General features: G+C 41.9%; 1 protein-coding gene across 1 annotated transcript in view; it reads left to right on the top strand.

The window, feature by feature from the left end:
- The window catches only part of pcdh7b (protocadherin 7b), a 113942-nt gene extending 96354 nt beyond the window's left edge, over positions 1 to 17588 (top strand). Inside the window, 2 exon segments of the mRNA XM_079371383.1 lie at positions 11602 to 11620; positions 12858 to 17588. Of these exon segments, the coding sequence (XP_079227509.1) occupies positions 11602 to 11620; positions 12858 to 13339 (501 nt within the window). The 3' untranslated portion in view covers positions 13340 to 17588.
- The last annotated feature ends 770 nt before the right edge of the window (positions 17589 to 18358 follow it).

The following is an 18358-nucleotide window of genomic DNA, read 5'->3' as shown; positions in this document are numbered from 1 at the left end:
GGAGCGGGGAAAAAAAGAGGCAGACAGAGGAAAGAGGAAAAATCAATTGGTCGAAAGCTTTGCTAAAATAAGGGTGGGGAGGTGGTGGAGGTAGGAATGGGTAGAAATGGGAAGGGGGGGGGGGGGGGTAGGGCTGTCAAGCTGGGTGAATAATGAGGCCTGTTTTCAGTGCTTCAAAGGCAAAGGAGAGGAGGAACAGTGAAGTTATGTTACGTTCGTGGTGTCATCTCATGTCAAATTAATTTGAGTATCACTTGAGTGTAAAATGATGTAAAGAACTCTGAGGTGAATGCGAGGCTTTTGAACTTGTCATGAATTCATTATTCTCAAGAGCCTCTTTAAGGTGTATTCACAGATATTTGGAAAAATCAATGCCAAGGTAGAGATGGTTGCTCTTTTTGGTTTGCTCGGAATTATCACTTTTAATACAGGCTGTCCTTGTTCGCCTCTGACTATGTGCGATGTACTATGTGGAATACTTTCATTAAACATAAAAAAGCCTTTTGATGTAGATATTGTTTGCAACAAGCTAACAGATTAGCTTTTTTTAAGCTTTTAAACATAGCAAACATTCATGACCAGAAAATGACTGGCTTTTAATCCCTTTTATAACAGTTTAAATAAAAGACAACTGAATCATGCTAGCTAGCTTCTGTTACTACTAGCTTGAATGTTGTGACACCTCCTCACTGCCTGTGTGTGTCCGCGACATTAAGAAGTATCAATAAAATTGGCAGATAGAAGGGCTTGTTTCCAAGTTTAACGCGTGCAGCCCTCTACAATATCGTTTTCAGAGTGCTTCGCAACAGCGCTTTCTGTTGCTAGGTTACAGAAGTTAAGTCGCTGCACTCCCGTTTCTCTCTTTGAAAGTCTGTTTGGAATTACTTGCGCTGAATGTTTTCCCTAATGTAAAGAAACGTCATCAAGAAAACATAGAACATTGTAAAGGAACCGTACTGGAAATATTCTTGAAAAGACAACTTTGAACACTTTTCCCTTTTACCATTTTTGATACCAGAAGTCCCTCTTTATTTTGATTGGCCGGTGAGGGAGACGTGATACTGACAAGAACGGTGCTGTTTAATATTGTGAAATATTTTCATTTGTGTGATACAGTAGTTTCCCAAACAACATCCGCTAGATATTGCTAAAGAGTTTACTTCTGTAATGTTTACCTTTGAAGTAGACACGATTGAAACTGCTCTTCATTCTGTTGTGGAAAGTGTCTTCTGTCACTTGGCCTGACTATCATTTTAGCGGAAAATTATCTTTGCGTCAAACATAGTTCAGGCATATACTGTGTGTCGTATTCAGCCATTTTCATTCAACATAAGAGGGGCTGAGTCTCTGTATTCTCAAGTTTCTACCCACATGTCCAAACGCAAGCCAACCACAATATGAATCTCTGTTTCCCCGTCTATCTCCCTCACTCGCCATTTCTCTCGTTATTTTGATAGGGGATCCATTTGGCTTAAATTGACTCATTTTGTCAGGGGGAATCGGAGCAGGAAAACTGAAGAGGGAGAAACGGGCAAGGCTGCTGCTTTGATCCCTCCGACAGGCAGCGTGAAAAGTGCATTTCATAAAGGATGTTCGCCTGTGATGAGCCCGCCAGAGTGACAAATTGGGCCCCTGGTGCTTTAAATAATACACTGTGTACGACTCCAGCTATGTTACTGTAGTTCCATACTGCAAAACTGGCCTGTTAAGAAGGGTGTGTGTTGTGGGTTGAAAGAGGAGCGATATTTAGTGATTCCAATCCAAGGCCGGTTTCGCTTTGAATCTGGCCTCTTTCTTGTTCAACCGTGTAATACATTCAAACGTCAACATGAAACCTGCTTCCCAGCCTTTGCTTGCATTCAAATTTAGATTTTTTTTTGGGCTTCAAGAACAGGAAACAGAACAGGTTTTGAGCGATGACTGAAACAGAGCCTTGTTGTTGTGTCCCCTTGGCATTTGTTGGTGGGAACAGAATCATGCACTGATGAATGTTTTAAGATGTGGTGTGCCACTGTCGCTGACACCCGCTATCATGGGCTTTTTGCTTCTTCACGCTGTATAACTTCAGCCGACATTCAAAGCCTTTTAGAAGTGGGGAGAAGACATGGGTAGTGCAAACGCAGTCAGGATGCCCTGGAGTTGACATGGCACATAAGGTTAACAAAGAAGTATTGGGTGAAAGGTGTTCAAAAGAACTGAAGAAAAAACTCTAGAACAGTTGTTTTTCATCAGAATCCATCTACATCCGATCAGGCTAGCATACGCCTTTATGTATGCAAACCTTTATGGAGGAATCATCGGGGAAAATCTAGAGGTGGCACGACCTCCAGTCTTGTCCCAAGTCAAAGATAGAGAACAAGTAAGGGAGGTGACAGCACAGTGCCTCTCTGCTGCAGCAAATCCAATATACCGCTCCAGGAAAAAAGGGAACAAACTGTGGCCTATCTGCCAGATAGTCTATAATCCAGGACACCTTGGCGTTATCAGGCTGTATCAGTCTGAGCTCCTGCCTGAGCAAGAGTGGCTGGATAGTGTTTAAGGCACTCAAGAAATCAAAGATCACGATTCTCCCTGAGTTTCCAAGCCTCTCCTGCTGGGATCCTGCCCGATTTATGGGGCCGTTTTGTCAGAATTCAGCCCATTCTTTTGTACATATGATCAAGTGCACACGTTGGTGGTGACTTGGGTTCCTTCGAAAGATGTCTCTTGTGTAGGATGCAGCGTTCAAGCTTGTCAAAGACGCCTTTGGTCAGGTTTTTTTTTTTTTTTTTTTGGACGTCCCAACACTGTGGAAGGATTTGCACAGCAAAGGCACCCTGATTGGACAAGAAGATACATTAAAGAGCTGCTGGAGAAAGTATTTGCTGACAGGCACATCCTTGTAGCACTTTTATTTCGAGAATGAGCTGTGCAGGTGGGGGGTGGGGGGGGCATTTGATGTAGTTTGTTTAAACCTTCTTGCTGGATGATCTTCACTATCTGTCCTGATGGAACAAATCTTCAAAACCAGTATTATCATCAGAGGCGTGTCAAGGGAGAACCTTTGAAATCTGATTGGATCGCCAGTTACCAACTCAAAATCCAAATCTGTGACTGGCTATTTGCCTAATTTAAAGGTGATCATTAGGTGATAATATGCTGGTGATTATTAACAAGCTAGCGCTAGTACTTTCATGAAAATAAATACTTTTCTCTGTCCGTAAAAAAAATCCAACGAAAAACATATTATGCAAGTTAGACTACATACAAGCGTTTTGCGAGTACTTCAAAAATTAATTTGCACATACATCTTTGTTTTTGAGTCCCTACATATCATTAGTGGGAATATAAAGGGAACAAATAATTAAACTAATCAGTTAATTAGTTAGTGTGTTCCAGCTAACGTCTTGCCATCCCTGTGAAAGTCATTGACCCTGGAAAGTCTGGACACGCCCCTGTTTATCACTTGTTTGGTTACCCCGGTCATCATATTGTTCAGGTGACACTTTTTTGTTGTAAAAGAATTGTCAAACAAAATGAATGAAACACTTGAACAGGACTCTGGTCAGCTCAGGGATGTAAAAGTCGTTTAGTGAACCTGCTGAAACATTCAAACTAATCCCTCAAAAAAATCATAAACCCACAATAATTTGTCCCTCTTTTCACCCTGGAGTGGAGCTTACTGTGCCTGTTTATGAGTCTGCACACCAACAAAAGCTGAAAGCCTGTCCCTTGAAGTCAGCATAATTACCCCCCACACCACATTTCTACCACTAGCTTTCCATTAAGGTCGTGACTCACCATGCCCAGCTCGCTCTGGCCTTAGAATGAGCTAGCAGCCGAGAGCTAATTGCTACACTCAGGATGACAAGCACGGTACATAGTGGGTGTTGTTTGGCTGAATCACAGCTTAGCTTAGCTTCCTTTTGCTGCTAACTGCTTATCACAAGTGGAGCAGTGTTTTAGACATCAAGTGCGAAGTCCTAACATTTACATCTCTCATTTTGTGGCATCGAACATGTGTCTATTTCTACCTACACAAAATGTACGATTGCATACGGAGTTCATACTGAATTTATGCCACACATGAATTTCTGATGCAAATGTGCTGCTTCAGCTCGACTTGTCATCGTCAAGTGTTGTAATATTTCTTGCTAAAGCCTCCTATTTCATATGCTGCTCAGGGCTGAACATGTGCTAAAAATGGGGCGATGCTCTTTGCAGTTGCCATTTATTTCAACTGTACCAGATGAGAAATACAGCAACCAAGCCCCAGCAGTTATTCTAACCGACCATAAGTCATCTTCGAAAACATTACACCTCAAACAATCACACCTCTTGCTCTATGTGCTGCTATACAGTATGCCTGGCAGTGATTTAAACGTATTCTCTTATTAGTGCGATCGGTAAAAGAAGCACAAATCACAGACTTTTCTTCTCTCTGTTTTTTTTTTATTTAATTTTATTTTAGGGAGGGTTTAATCGAAATTGTATTTTGACAAATAACCATTTAATGGTGTAAAACAGGCTATTGTGTGAGTGTGCCTGGGAGTGTGCGATAAGAGTAACAGTGGAGGGGAAGCAATGACACTTCTTTTTCTAAAGACTGAAGAGAGAGTGACATAGAGAGAGTGTGAGAGAGAGAGAGAGATGGTTTGTGTGTGAGTGTGTGAGAGAGAGAGAATTCAGAGGAATAATACACAATAAAAAAAATTAAAAAAAATTAACCCCTTGCTCACAATCGCTCAGTAAGCCCTACCATTTTCTACACACACTCTACCCCTTCATCTGTATTCTGTGTTTGTCTTATCAAATAATACTGTGTGCTTTTTCTTCTTGTCTGTGGCTGGGAATGTTGAGCATCCACACACACACACACACACACACACACACACACACACACACACACACACACACACACACACACACACGCTGCATGGTTAATGTAAAGCTTGCAGTGTCTGTGTGGTGTGAAAAAAGAGCTGAGGCTGCCATATTGTTTTTTTTTTTTGGTTGTTGTTGGGTTTTTTATCGGCGGCTAGCAGTGTTGCATGTGTGCACCATAGCAGAGCGGCTAATGCTAATCCTTACGGGTCTTCGGGAGCATTTTGCGTAAGCTCGTGTGTGCCATGCTGGAGTAAAAAAAAACAGCGCTTAAAAAAATACAGGAAGGATACTTTGTTTTTGAACTGGTTTTTTTTTCAGACATGAATGAGTAACATGTACAAAGGTGTGAGTTTTACCTCATAAGATTGATGATAAGTGTTGTGCTTTAAAGGATAAAAGAAAAGCCTGATGAGAAAATCCCTTTGTTTCCAGATTTGCTGGGTTTTTAGAACATATTAAGGAGTCTTTTTTTGTGTGTGTTTGTTTTAGTGTCTGTGGCAGGAAGCCAGAGCTGTCATTCTTATTAGCAGAGTGGATGAGTCACTCCGCTTTTCAGCTCTCCAAATCATCCCGCTGTTGTGCCACTTATAGATGAGGTCGGGGGGTCACAAGTGCTCTCAGGGCACGGCCTTTGGTGTCTGCATTTGGAGGAAATATGCTTCCAGTAAACACAACAACCACCTGCTGTACAGAAAGCCCCCCCCCCCCCCACACACACACACACACATGCACACAAACACACACACAGGAGCGCCGAGTGCATGCAAGATGAATGAGGGAGCATGACACATGGGGAACGTTTTATTTATGGGGCTTGAGTGCTGAGTGTTCAGACTAGGGGCGAGAGAGAGAGAGAGAGAAAGGTAGAGACCTGATGTGGAGAGTGCAAGCCGCATTTGATAATTGGCTGAGAGATCGTCACCAGAATGAAATTATGCTAGTTAATCTCCCTGCAATTAATTACCTCAGGAGCAGGCCGCAGTACATTCATTATTCCAGAAAGAATATTGATCCTGCTGGAGGAGAAAAGCGGCCACATCATACCCCTTAGCTGCGGCGCTGTTGTAATGCTAGTTAGCATATGTGGTTATCAAATGAGGGGTGAGAGACGTGTGATGTCATACAGCTTCAAAAATGAGTTTGACTTTTGTACTTGTCGCGCAGTCTTTGTTCCACACAGGGGTCGGACATCTGGAAAAAACAAAGCAAAAAGGACACGGATCTTTTCTTCCCGCTCGCTCAATCTCTCCTTTCTTTTTCTTTTTTTTCTCTCTCTCTCTCTCTCTCTCTCTCTCCACCCCGTCCCGATACTCTCCAGGCATGGTGGGGGGTTCTAGATTATTCCCTCAGTTGCCCTTGCCAGGCAGTAAATACTTCAAGGAGCTCAGAAGGCAGAGAATAGATCACCTGCTGCCACTTTCAACAGCATTCCTGCAGCTGGACCATAAGCAGGAGCAATGAAGCAAAAGGTTATATGTGGAGGGATGCTGGCGTTGTAAAAGGTCAAATGTGGGTCAAACAGGCGTTTCATTTAGATTGGATTCATGTGAAAGAATTTAGGATTTTTTTTTTTTTAATCAAATAAAAAGGGTCAGAAATCAGATTAATTCCTCATTAAATCACAGCTTCTTAACTGGGCTATCAGGAGTTACAAGTCAGACGTTTTTGTTAAACTTGCCGTGCAGCTGAGGGGAAAAAAAAAAACCCTCCTCCACTGACGTTAATGCCATCAATTACCGCCGTTGCTAGCGGTGCACGCCATGACTTGCGCTTTCAAAAGGTCATTGCTCCCCAGGACGCCCCTTTTGTTCTCATTCTTTCCCCTGCATCACTGCGTTTCTTCCTCTCTTCCATCCTCCCTTAATTGTCTGGCAAACATTCTCAGCAAGAGAAAGACAAATATCGCTTTTTTTTTTTTTCTTCTTCTGTGGATATTGTTCTGTCTGAACTCGCTGTCACGGCGTTAATAATTTAGCACCTTTTCCTTTTTCTTGCTGCTCCTTGCTCACAGGAACACATCCCCTCACCTCCTCTCAGGCCGTTCTCTTCTGTTTTTGTTTTTTTTTCCCTCCGCCTGTATTTGCTTCCGTTTGGTCCCCACAGCCACCTTTCATTGAATGAGACAGACGTCTTGCCTATCCACTGAGATGCTGGCTGATGTCCGCGGGGCCTTCCTTGCACAGGGAGGCAGCCAAAACACAGGCAAAGTTGCGCTCTTACGCCATAATGAGATCGCACATTTCGGCTAATTAAGTGGGAGCCTATTAGAGGCGAGAAACACGGAACGCAAAGGCGGCTGGAGGAGAGAAATCTCTCTTCAGTGCGGAGCGTCATCTTCGACGCAGTCTCTCCACATCGATTCTCATTTGACCCTTTAGTTTCTCCTCTTCCATTTTTTTGGTTCCCGAGTGTTTCCCACGGCTGGATGAATATTTCTCTTTTCCCTCTCCTCGGCCGCTCACAGTAATCTGTGTGACACCTGACAATGTACGCCGTCCTCTCCACGCTGATTGCTGTGCCGTGCGAAACCGAATCGCTCCGTATGGGGACGCCTTTGATGAGGGGCACGAGGAAATCACAAGCCTATATCCGAGCTGATCTCACACAGGCGTGAAACCTTGAAAGACGTTCTGTTCCCTTGTTTTGATCTAGATTCCGAATTGGAAGCATGTGGACTGGTGTGAATAACATTTGGAGGTCCAAGTGTTTTATTTAATGAAGGGAATGTGATGGAGGTCAATCAGATTGAGTCGCTTGAATGCAACTCATTGTGAGAGGGATCATGTCAAACCATAAAAAGGCTAAATAAAGGTCTTTGGATTGATAAGTGAATTTGGGAGAGCACGCGGAACTGATTCAGTACAGTGCATCTTCTGTTGTCAAACTTTCTCCTCCCGTCCTTCCGCTCCTCCTACCGTCTTTGCTAATGTCCTCAATTCTTCCTCCTCTCCTCCTGTCTCTCCTGCTCTCCTCTCCTCTCTACTGCTCTCTTTGGCAGTGTGTTTGGCCTGTGACGGCCCAGAGGCAGCCATGCTGTCTTCTCCGCTCAATCTGCTGTTTCCCTTCTCCCAGGCCCTGACCCTGCTATACTCAGCACACACACTCTCTCCCTCCTTGTCTTTTTCTCTTTCACTCATCACTCCTCCCTCCCACCCTCTCTTCATCATCATCATCATCATCTGCCGCTCGCACCCTCCTCCTCCTCCCTCTCTGCCGTGACCCCTGTCTGCTGTCCAGCCAGCTGCAATGTCCGTCAAAGGCGCAGCGTGGACACGAATACACACACACACACACACACACACACACACACACACACACACACACACACACACACACACACACAAAAAAAAAATGCATGCAGGCACATCACCTCTGTTTTGTCCTCTTTCGTCTCGGCCCAACTTTCCCCCGCCTTTCATCACAACTCCCACCCTTACCCTATCTCTTCCCCGCAATGCCTCAGCTGTTTAGGTCGAATCTGCCAGCCTGAAAAAAAAAAAAAGAGGGCAAAAGGTCGCGGAGCTTCAGTCTGTATAGCAGAAAATATGAAGAGGCGAAGGGAGAGGAAGAACAGAAGACCGAGCTCAAAAGTGTAGTGTGCGGGTGACGTAGATGAATGCATGCCGACAAGTGGACTATGCTGACATGCTGCAACAAAAAAATACAGCGTGCATGACACAAACAAACCCTGCGAAACTGTAATTGCCCAGAAAGGCCCACGCAACAGACATTAGCGTGCATATGCCCGCGAGTGATGACAGTCTAACCCTCTGCTTTCTTCCTACCGCTGCAACATCTTAGCGAGTGCTAAAGACACCGCAACAAATTGCTACTGTATCCCCAGCAGTGGAGCTTCTTTGAAATATCCCACAGTGTAAGCTAGTCAGCTGATAGGGAGGCTGACTAAAGCCAGCTAAGAAAAGCAGCGGCTCAACCAGTGCAGCCAATGGCCCACTTTCAGCCTGCTTTTCTTGCACAAAATGAAGAAAGCCTTCAGCGTAGCCAGAGAATAAGGCACAAATATCTCCGAGCACTGCTTTATAATGGCGTCCTGCTGGGTAATCATCACTTCGGCAGTGCACAACGTTCAGCCTCATTCGCCATATTCACATGGCAGCCATTTTTTCTCAGATTTCGCTTTTGGGACTGGAATTCAAACGCCATTCAAATGCAGATGCTAACGCTAAAGAAACAAAGGACAACTGACAAATATGCAACATTTCACACTTAAGGATTGACGAAAGAAAACAGACAGTGAACCTCTCAAGGGTCCATGTATGAAGTGGCAGCATATTCGCTAGCTCATTGACTGCTGTTAGATAAAAGCTAACGCTAGCATTTTACCACTTCATAGCTTACATTAAGGGTTACGCTACATTATGGAAATAGGCAGATACCTAGCTAATCGTTAAATCGTTAAAAGTTGTATTAACTAACAGCTACAGTATTTTAGCAATGAATTGGTTGTCATACTGAAACTTTAGCTCAAAATAGGTCGAATGCTAACATAGCTGTGGAGAACTTAGATGTTGGTACCGAATGAAGTAATCAATATGTTGTTTTCGCTTGAAAAAGACTGAAATGTATTGTTTCTTCCAGTTGCTCATGAAATATGAAGTGGTCAATTGATGAAGATCTTTCAGGTCCATATCTTTTTACTTAGAAATGAAAGTCCTAGAATACACTTGTGAAACGCAAGTAATCCTCCATACCTACAGTTTCAAATCAAAGGAAAATCCCTTCCCTCCCTCCCCTAACTCACCTGCCAAATTTCCCAAATACCACCCTGCTCTTAATTCTTCTGGAATTCTCTTGGAAGTAAAGAGACAATGGCTTGATCTGTGGGGGGCCATTATCAACAGACAATCCCTCCCTGATTCACTGAAATACCCCTTCTAGTGGCAGAGATAGCAACATGCTGCCCGTAGCACCCTGACCATACATATATAACACGGTTTTCTGATCCTGCATCCCCCAAATAACGAGGCCTTGAGCCTCCTTTGGGACCTAACCTCGAATGAAGAGGCCTTTCTGTTAAGCTTTCAGTGTTGCACAGAGGCTTTTTCAACACAGCAGAGTGACCCACTTGTATTGTGTTAGGCAGTGGTTGATGGTGTGGGCTCGCGGGGTGTTTGTGAATATGCAACAAAAGCCTGTTCCAGTGCTGCGTGCGCTGTAAGGGCTTTTCTTTGAAGATATTTTCTACGTCCTGATTCCTGAATTGGGTCTTAAAAGGGCCTATGGATATGTTTGGGAGCAATGTTGCGTGTCTTCCTTGAAACACTCGGAGGAGAAAAAAACTCAAATTGATCACTCTTGAACTATATTTTAACGCATTTGCTTTCATCCTGCTGATTTGTAATCTTAGATTTACATAGAGTAAAGTTTAGATCAAATGAGTCAGCAGGGGTTTATTAAAAAATCTAAATTGTGATGTTGTCTTTCTATTCTGGATGGAATTAATAATAATCTGATTGATGTTTAGTGAACATTAGAATTAATTCGCAAATCCCGAAAGCTATTCCCAAGACAACAAATAGAAGTCCGTTCTGAAGATGCACATACTTATTTGTCCAGCGCTACAGGACACTTGGATTTAAGTGGTTTTAAAGTATCCATATTGTGGGCCCAACCTCAGGGGAAAGTGACACTTCTGAAGAAGGGAAAGAACAGAGCATTTTCGCTTTGATATAGCAGCCCAATTCATTAGCTCGATGGGAAACGTCTTCATTTTTAGCGAGCCTGCCGAGACAATGGAGCATGTCGAGGAAATAATCAGCCTCCTTTTCAAGCGCACACAACAACACAGAGTGCCAGGTAACTACCTCAGCAGCAGCTTTAGGTTGGTTGCTTCCACACAAGAGCTGACAGAAGCAAAAAGGTCCTCCCCTGCTCAGTTTCTTTTTTTATATACATGCTCATTGAGGGTGAGGAGGCAATTTGATGAGCTTCCAGGAGCAGGGCGCAGGGGTCTCGTGAGAGTTGTTTGCATTGTGGGCAACCTGATGGCTCAGTCTTAGGTGTAAATTAGGAAGACAATCAGTCCATGGTTGTCTCTCTGATGACTGTGTTTGGCAAGCTAAGGCACAGATCCATGTGCCATGATCACCCCCATAAAACTGGCACGCTAACTACTTCTATTTGCAATTCCATCTACATAGTTTGTTTGATTTTCTGGCCTTGTATTCTCATTTATTACGCTTTTTCCATCCCATTAAGCAAGAATTCATTTTGTTTTTTGGATCACGAATAACAAAAAGGTCTTTGATTTTTTTTTCAAGTGGTAGCAGCTCCCCAAGGCATTAGCTTTACGTTGACTTTAATTATCATTTGATGCTTCATGAAGGTAATTTGTGACTTGAAAGAAAGGAATCTAAGACATATACCAGAAGGAATAGGCGTTGAGGCAGCACAGGAATGGCACTCTCGTTGAATGTTTTTGAATTTGATAGTGGAGCAAGTGAGTCATTGGTTGATTGAAAGAGTCAAATCAGGAGGGCTTCATCCTGTTTTTCTGTCTCCTCTTTCTTTGCTGTCCTTGTCTCAGCCTTGCATTGTGTCCTCAGTCATATTTCTGCTTTGCATAACACTGTTTTTGTGTCACTGTTGTGCATTTTAGTCACACTTTCAATGCTGCTCAAGAGTTGTCATAAACAGCAGACATATATACATATTCATTATGGCATAAGTGCAAAACATAAAGAGTGATTTCTGTTCTACTTTTTTCTTTTACAGGAGAAAAAGAGCATTAAAAGTAAGCCATGGACCAAACTCTTGTTTTACTTTTTTTATATTATGGGCGAAGGCATGCTTTGGCTTGGTTTGCACTCACCCTCGCTTTGCTTGATTTTGGTTTCCCATAACTCGCATCAGATCATGAAGAAATGACATCTAACATGGCATCTCTATAACATTGGCACTCTAATAACTGGCACTGTGTTACGACGTCCAAGCATTCTTTAGATTAGGCTCCGTACTCACAGTTTTTTCGCCTTATATTGAGCCAGCTAGTCAGCTTTGTTTTGGGTTTTTTGTGTGTATTTGGGCTAATTATCTTTCACATATTGCACTGGAATAAACTCATGCCACTGTCTGACTGCATACTGACCTGTTGTCCTGTTGCAGCATCATAAGCACATAATTCGCTTTGCACAATAACAGAGAAGATGTAGCTAATGGCTCAGCTCCTTGCTAGGTAATTGGTTAAGACCTCTATTAGTGGATTTAAGAGGATATCAGGCTGCTTTAGCCACACAAAGCTATTAAGCTACTTAGATTACAACGTGATTGCCGTCTGTCAATCACCGGATAAGAACGCAGGGTGCTGTTGTTGCCCCCAGCTTACAGACATACTGACTCATGCACACAGAGCCGGCCGAACTGTGCATCATACATTTTAGATCAGGGTAAGCTAAAAACACAAACTGAACTCCTCCTCCAGCCTCCCTTCATTGCTGCCCCTCCCCCCGCCCTTCCCCCCTCTGAGCACAAACACGTTTTGAAGCATGACATTATTTCAACTCTGATTCACGCCACTGTTTTTTGAGTTCGAGGCTGTTGTCGTATAAGCCAGTGGAGTCTTCTCTTCATTGTTGTTTTCTGTTACCGTTTCTGTCATGTGGTTTTTGGGTGCTGCATGAAAACATGCAACTGAATTCTGCACAGGCTTAATTCTATCCTATCCACCAGGGATAACATTTGTAACTTAAGCTTTAGCAGTGACAAGTCGCCTGGTAACCATTTTAACCAGTTTCTGTTGATTTTCACCTTCTTCATTAACATTCAGATGCGATGATGACTTCATTAGGGTGAAAAACAGACTCACGCATCTAATAGAGGAATCATAGCCAAATCATGAGACACATACCACAACAAACACTTAGTGCAAGGAAATGTTTCTAGTCACAAGTAATAGTTTATCCATATATATATCCCACTTTGGTGGAACAAACTGTATTATTTACTTTCTTTTCTCCTTCTTCTTCCTCTAGACTCTCGGCCATTGCCTGACGTAGCCATGACTGGCAAGTGCACCCGGGAATGCGACGAGTACGGCCACTCGGACTCCTGCTGGATGCCTGTGCGCACGTCGCCTGAGCGACGGCCATCTAAGTCAACCACCACCCCACAACAACCAAAGCTTTCCACTTTCATGAGCGGCAACAGCAGCGGCAGCAGCAGCAGCAGCAGCGCCGACCAGCCTGGCAGCCAAGAGACCCTCGCCATGGCCACAATGGCCAACGGAGACCCCACAGCTGCTCACATGATGGGCGACCGCAATCGCAACTTGCTCAATAAGAAGATGGCCTCCTCCTCCTCCTCATACGAGGCCTTTGGATCGCCTTCCTACGGATCACCAGGAAGTGGGGAGGAGACACTGGGCCACCCCACCGAGGAGATCCCTCTGGCACCAACTGGGGAGTACAAGCCCACGTCCTGTGGTACTCTGACACGACGGGAGGTGTACCTGTGAGCTTGTATCCCCTGTGCCAGAACATTTGCATTGGAACACACCAAGCATAGTTGATTACCCATCAAGTTACTGCTCTAAAAGCTTTTAGCCACTCTTGTTCCTCACAAGGTAGGACTAAAAAAATCTCCTAGACATTTGCAACTGATCCTTAATCAAAGGAAGGGATATTAAAACCATTTTGGAAGTGCTTATTCTGCTCTTGACCTGGAACAATTTGGAGGAGGAGGACAAACTGTTGAAGACATTGATTGGACTTGGGATGTTCTACTGGCAATGGGCTCTGAGGACACAATCTGCTGCCTGACAGTCAATCTGTAAAATAATCAAAGTCATTTTACATACACAATACATGCATGCATACCCATATGACCCCCAACGAAGGCCTCATCTCTGAAGAAGACACTGTACAAAAAAAGACAACATTTTTTCTAGAAACAAAGCTGTACATGTGGACTATTTTGACTTCAAAGTGTGTGTTGGTTATACCTTTTTTTTAATTCCTGAACATTGCAGTGCTCTTGCAGTGGTGTTCAGTTGCTGCAACAATATTTGGGACCCATCGGTTTCCATCACACTGAGCTGTCTGTGGATTCCGTCAACTTGACTGTTTGTGATAAAAGTTTACCAAAACTTAATGAAATCTCAAAAGGACATTAAAGACTAAGCTTTAAGTACTCAGCTGAAACAAAAACAAAAGAACACTTTTTGAACACAAATGGGAGCCAATGGAATTTGCTGCAACAACTTCTTTCTTCAGTTCCCAACACAACTGGTGTACTACGAACACAAGATGACTGATTATGTCTGAACGATGTGTGGTTCTTCACAGATAAAAAGTCACTCATTGTACATAAACATTGACCCATAGCAACAAAGCTAACTGCTCCCATTCCCTTTTTGTCTTGCAACCTTTCCTCAGTCTCTCGTTCTTTGTCGATGATTGGCAAGGTTGAGACCAAAATCCATCTTTTATGAACTGCATAATCATAGAGCCACTGGCTGGAAAAAGCATGTGTATACGTGGTTGTGCATATCTCGATCACCTTGGTAGAATGCTCCAGTTTATATCAAGTTGTACCCTGTTTTTTCCCAATCACACACTCACATGGAAGCAGTAAAGCAAATTCATTCAACTGAGGTGCGGCTGTACTGACGGAAAATCCTTGGTAAGCACAGTGTGTGGCATGCCGAGATTACATTTCTTGAGGTGCATTTGAAATTGTATGTGTGTATGGGCCAGATATGCAGTATATAGTGTGTGTATAGACTATATTAAGTGTATACTGTAGATGTACACCGATAATAGGCTAAGGTTGGTGTAAACATGGCCTAGCTTGTCCTTAAACAGTTGCAAGGACAGCTTTTTACTGTTCTTTATTTCTGTTGTGTGATAGACTGAGCAATAAATATCATAATGTACATGTGACCAACAAGCATCAACTTCTTTTTCACTCCTTCTCAAGCCTTCAAGGTGACATTACCGCACACACATGGATGTTTAAAACCCAAGTCGATGTTGCTTTCCATTGTCCATTGGTGATGGTGTCTTTGAGCACGAATGTAAGAATCAGCTCATCGGAGAACAATCAAAAAGGCAACATCTGCACTGTCGAGCAGATACCAGGAGCATTTTTGGTTGCAGGCTGAACAAAATGGTGTCAAAATGAAACCAAAGCTTCGCAAACAGGTTGAAGCACTCCCCCCCCCCCCCCCCCTCCCCCCAATCATTGACAGATAATAGCTTTCTGGATGAACGTTGCTTTGACATTACATGAAGATTTTTTTTTTTCTTTTTTTAATGAAGGATTGAGACTGAACAAAACGATTGTGATGTCTCAACATGGCCTACCATGCATTAAGTCCTCACAGCTAACGCTAACAAACAATGTTGAGATGTTGTGCCTCCCTGTCCACAAGTGATGTTTCTTTCCGCAGCTACAGAGGCGCAAATCTCCTAACTGTAATAAAACAAAAGAATATCAGATGCAATGGAACTTTTTTGTATGTTAGCAAAACCCCTTTGGTTCGACCGGAGGTGCTTTTTTCTGCACTCTGGCAATCTATAGTCTGTAAGTACTACTCGTTGTTGGAAAGAAAGTGCTCCTATACTTATCAACTGTATACATAAATATTTACTTTTTACTGCACGTTTAATGGGAACTTACTTCACTTACTGAGAAGGAAGAAAAAAACTGTAAAACAAAATGTACAAAAAAATGTTTTCCCTGTAAACATGGAAATCCACCTTGTTGCTTGCCTTTGTTATACCTGAAGAGACATGTAGTATAACTTAGTACATCAGTTTACACCATTCCATTGATTTTTTAAAAATATTTTTCTTACATAATCAAATATCGTCTCTGATATCACAACACAAACCCAAAATGTTTTAATTAACATCAAACTTTCTATCACATTTTTATCTTGTATTTTATTTTACTTTATGATATACATGTTGATTTCTTACACTATAAAATCAAAACCGTTGAAATTATCATGACAATGTACTATGTGTTTTTTTTTTTCCTTTATCTGGTGCCACTTTGTATATTTAGAGTGCTTCTGAAAAAAAAAGAAACAAAAAAACCCCATAAAAAATACTAGAGTGAATGCAAATATGCAATTGTGCCTTTTTATACCAATCGGTATGATTAAATGTTGGTTTGGAATGGTGCATAAACAATTACATTGCTTTTCAAAAGTAGATGGGGTGGCATTTAAGAACAGACTGAATTACATTTGCATATCTTAGAGGAAATCCCATGATGTCAAACGGAGGAAAAACAGTCAAATGTCAGTGAGCCTTAGAGTCTTATGGCTATTGTTCACTGGGATCAATATCTTGTTGAAATATCCATTCATAGCATAGTGCATTACTGAATGAGTACAGGTACATTAAAAAGTTGCTTGTTGGTAGTAATAATAATGATATAATGGACTTTTTTGTCGTGTTTCACCCATGTACATGTATGACATCAGAGGTCAAGTAACCTTTGTGCATGAAACAAGCCCTAGGACTGAATATAGAAGCATAGAAAGACAGAGAGCTGGATGAAAGAGTAAAAAAAAAAAAGCTTGGAGACATTTGACTGCTGAGACTTGTGGGAGCCTGGAGATAAAAATGCTAATGTGACGGTTTACTAGGAGTTGGAAGTGGGAGATGGGAGGGGGGGAAAAAAGCTGTAAGGGAGAGTAGCTGACAGAACACATACCTCAGGATGTGTGGAGCAACACAACACTTGTACGCGGATTCACAATGTGCATATCAGAGTATGTGATGAAACCCTGTGCTCCAAATGAGTGCACCGCGATGTTTGCAATAATATTGCAGGGTGATGCTTTGAATTTCAAGATAAGATGGGAGGGAAAATATACTCTGTAGTGTGCACCTCAGCCAAAAAGCGAAGGCATTAAAAGACAAAATGCCATCCATTGGAAACTACACTACAGACAGTATAATAACTATTTTTTTATCCACTGAGGCAACTGCTTTCACAATAAACATTTGACAGAAAAAAGTGGCATACCAAACACCTGTAATCAAAATGTTTAAATTTCTTTGCCTGAGGTGTGTGCTCGGTCCGTGCTCTCCACTCTTCATATAGCCTTCACAGTGTAATGAGATTTGTAATATTAACCATTACTATTTGTCCTGCGACTTGGATGTTGATATAGAAATTGAGGAACCAATTTATCATCGTTTAATATGAGTCACTATGCACGCAGCTTAGCTGAACATGGCAAAGTGTATTGAACGCAAGTCCACTTCTATTTATGAGATATTTTACATAATTTAATTTGCTTTTGTACAGGTTTGTGTAAATAAATTGCTTGTCATTTTTGTCTCTGCAGAAATTAAAATATAACATGGTAAAACAAAATTCTGTCTTTACGGTCTCTTTGCTTTTTATTGTTTTCAATATGTGTGGGTTTTTTTTATTGGATAATAAATATTGAGAGGGCCTTTTATTCCTCATAGTGTAGCTACAAGAATTACAACAATGCCTCTATTAAACCAGTCATGTTTAACAGGTATAATTATTTGTTTTAAAGTATGCATCAAGCAGTAAATTATTCTCATAACTTTAAAAATGGAGTATGTAAGTAAGCTATTCCAGCTATTTAATGGACCATTAATCACAGTGTGCTTACCAAGCCATGTCATAATATTACTTTCAGTTATATATTTTTACCATTTTAGATAAAATGTTATGTCGATAATAAAGGTCTACTTATGATTACCTTATCATTCTTGTCTTGTCCTTGAAACTATTGAAACTGTAAAAGTAAGACGTAGGTTACACTTATTTGTTAGCCTGCTATCATGTATGCTAAGCAGACGCAGCCTACTTTTAGCATTAACTTGAAGTTGTTTTCATGTCCAGCTGACAAATGTATATTATTCGCTCTAATTAAAGCTCTGCTTTGGTCTCCACCAAATTGTATACAGTAAACTTTATTGTAGATATAGAATATAGTTAGGAAGCAAGCAGCTATATTCTTTTTTAGTTTGTTTTGCGAGGAGTACATTGGGTTTCACAGACCTATATGCTAGCTGAATGAAGAAGTAGAAAGGAATAGTTTTTGTGGTTGAATTTAAGGGAAGGAGAATCAAAGTCTCTTAATCAATTAAATGTTTTATAGAGTTCATTGCTATTAGCAAAAGATTCATACCACATACTGTCAAAATGAATGCAAAGAAACCTGAGTAACGTCAGTGACCTGTTATGGCCAGCGGCTCCACAGGCTAATTAGTGGCAATCGCCATGCTGGAAATCATGTCTCAGCCTTACTTTCAGTCAACCTAACAACAGGCTTATAGCAGGAGCTGAGGCAGATTTTAAGCCACTGGACCAACCATTACATTGCGCTCACCTGTTAATCATGTCAGCTACGCGCCTAACTGTTGATAACAAGTATAGTTTTCAAAATCAAAATGGAGCCGTTTTAAAAAAAAAACATTCACCCATGTGCAGTGCGTGCCAATGATGTGAAGAACTAATCAGACTGATTTTCTTT

The sequence above is a fragment of the Symphodus melops genome (assembly GCF_947650265.1).
Source record: "Symphodus melops genome assembly, chromosome: 20".
Taxonomy (NCBI): Eukaryota; Metazoa; Chordata; class Actinopteri; order Labriformes; family Labridae; genus Symphodus; species Symphodus melops.
This window is presented reverse-complemented; position numbering and strand designations above follow the sequence as displayed.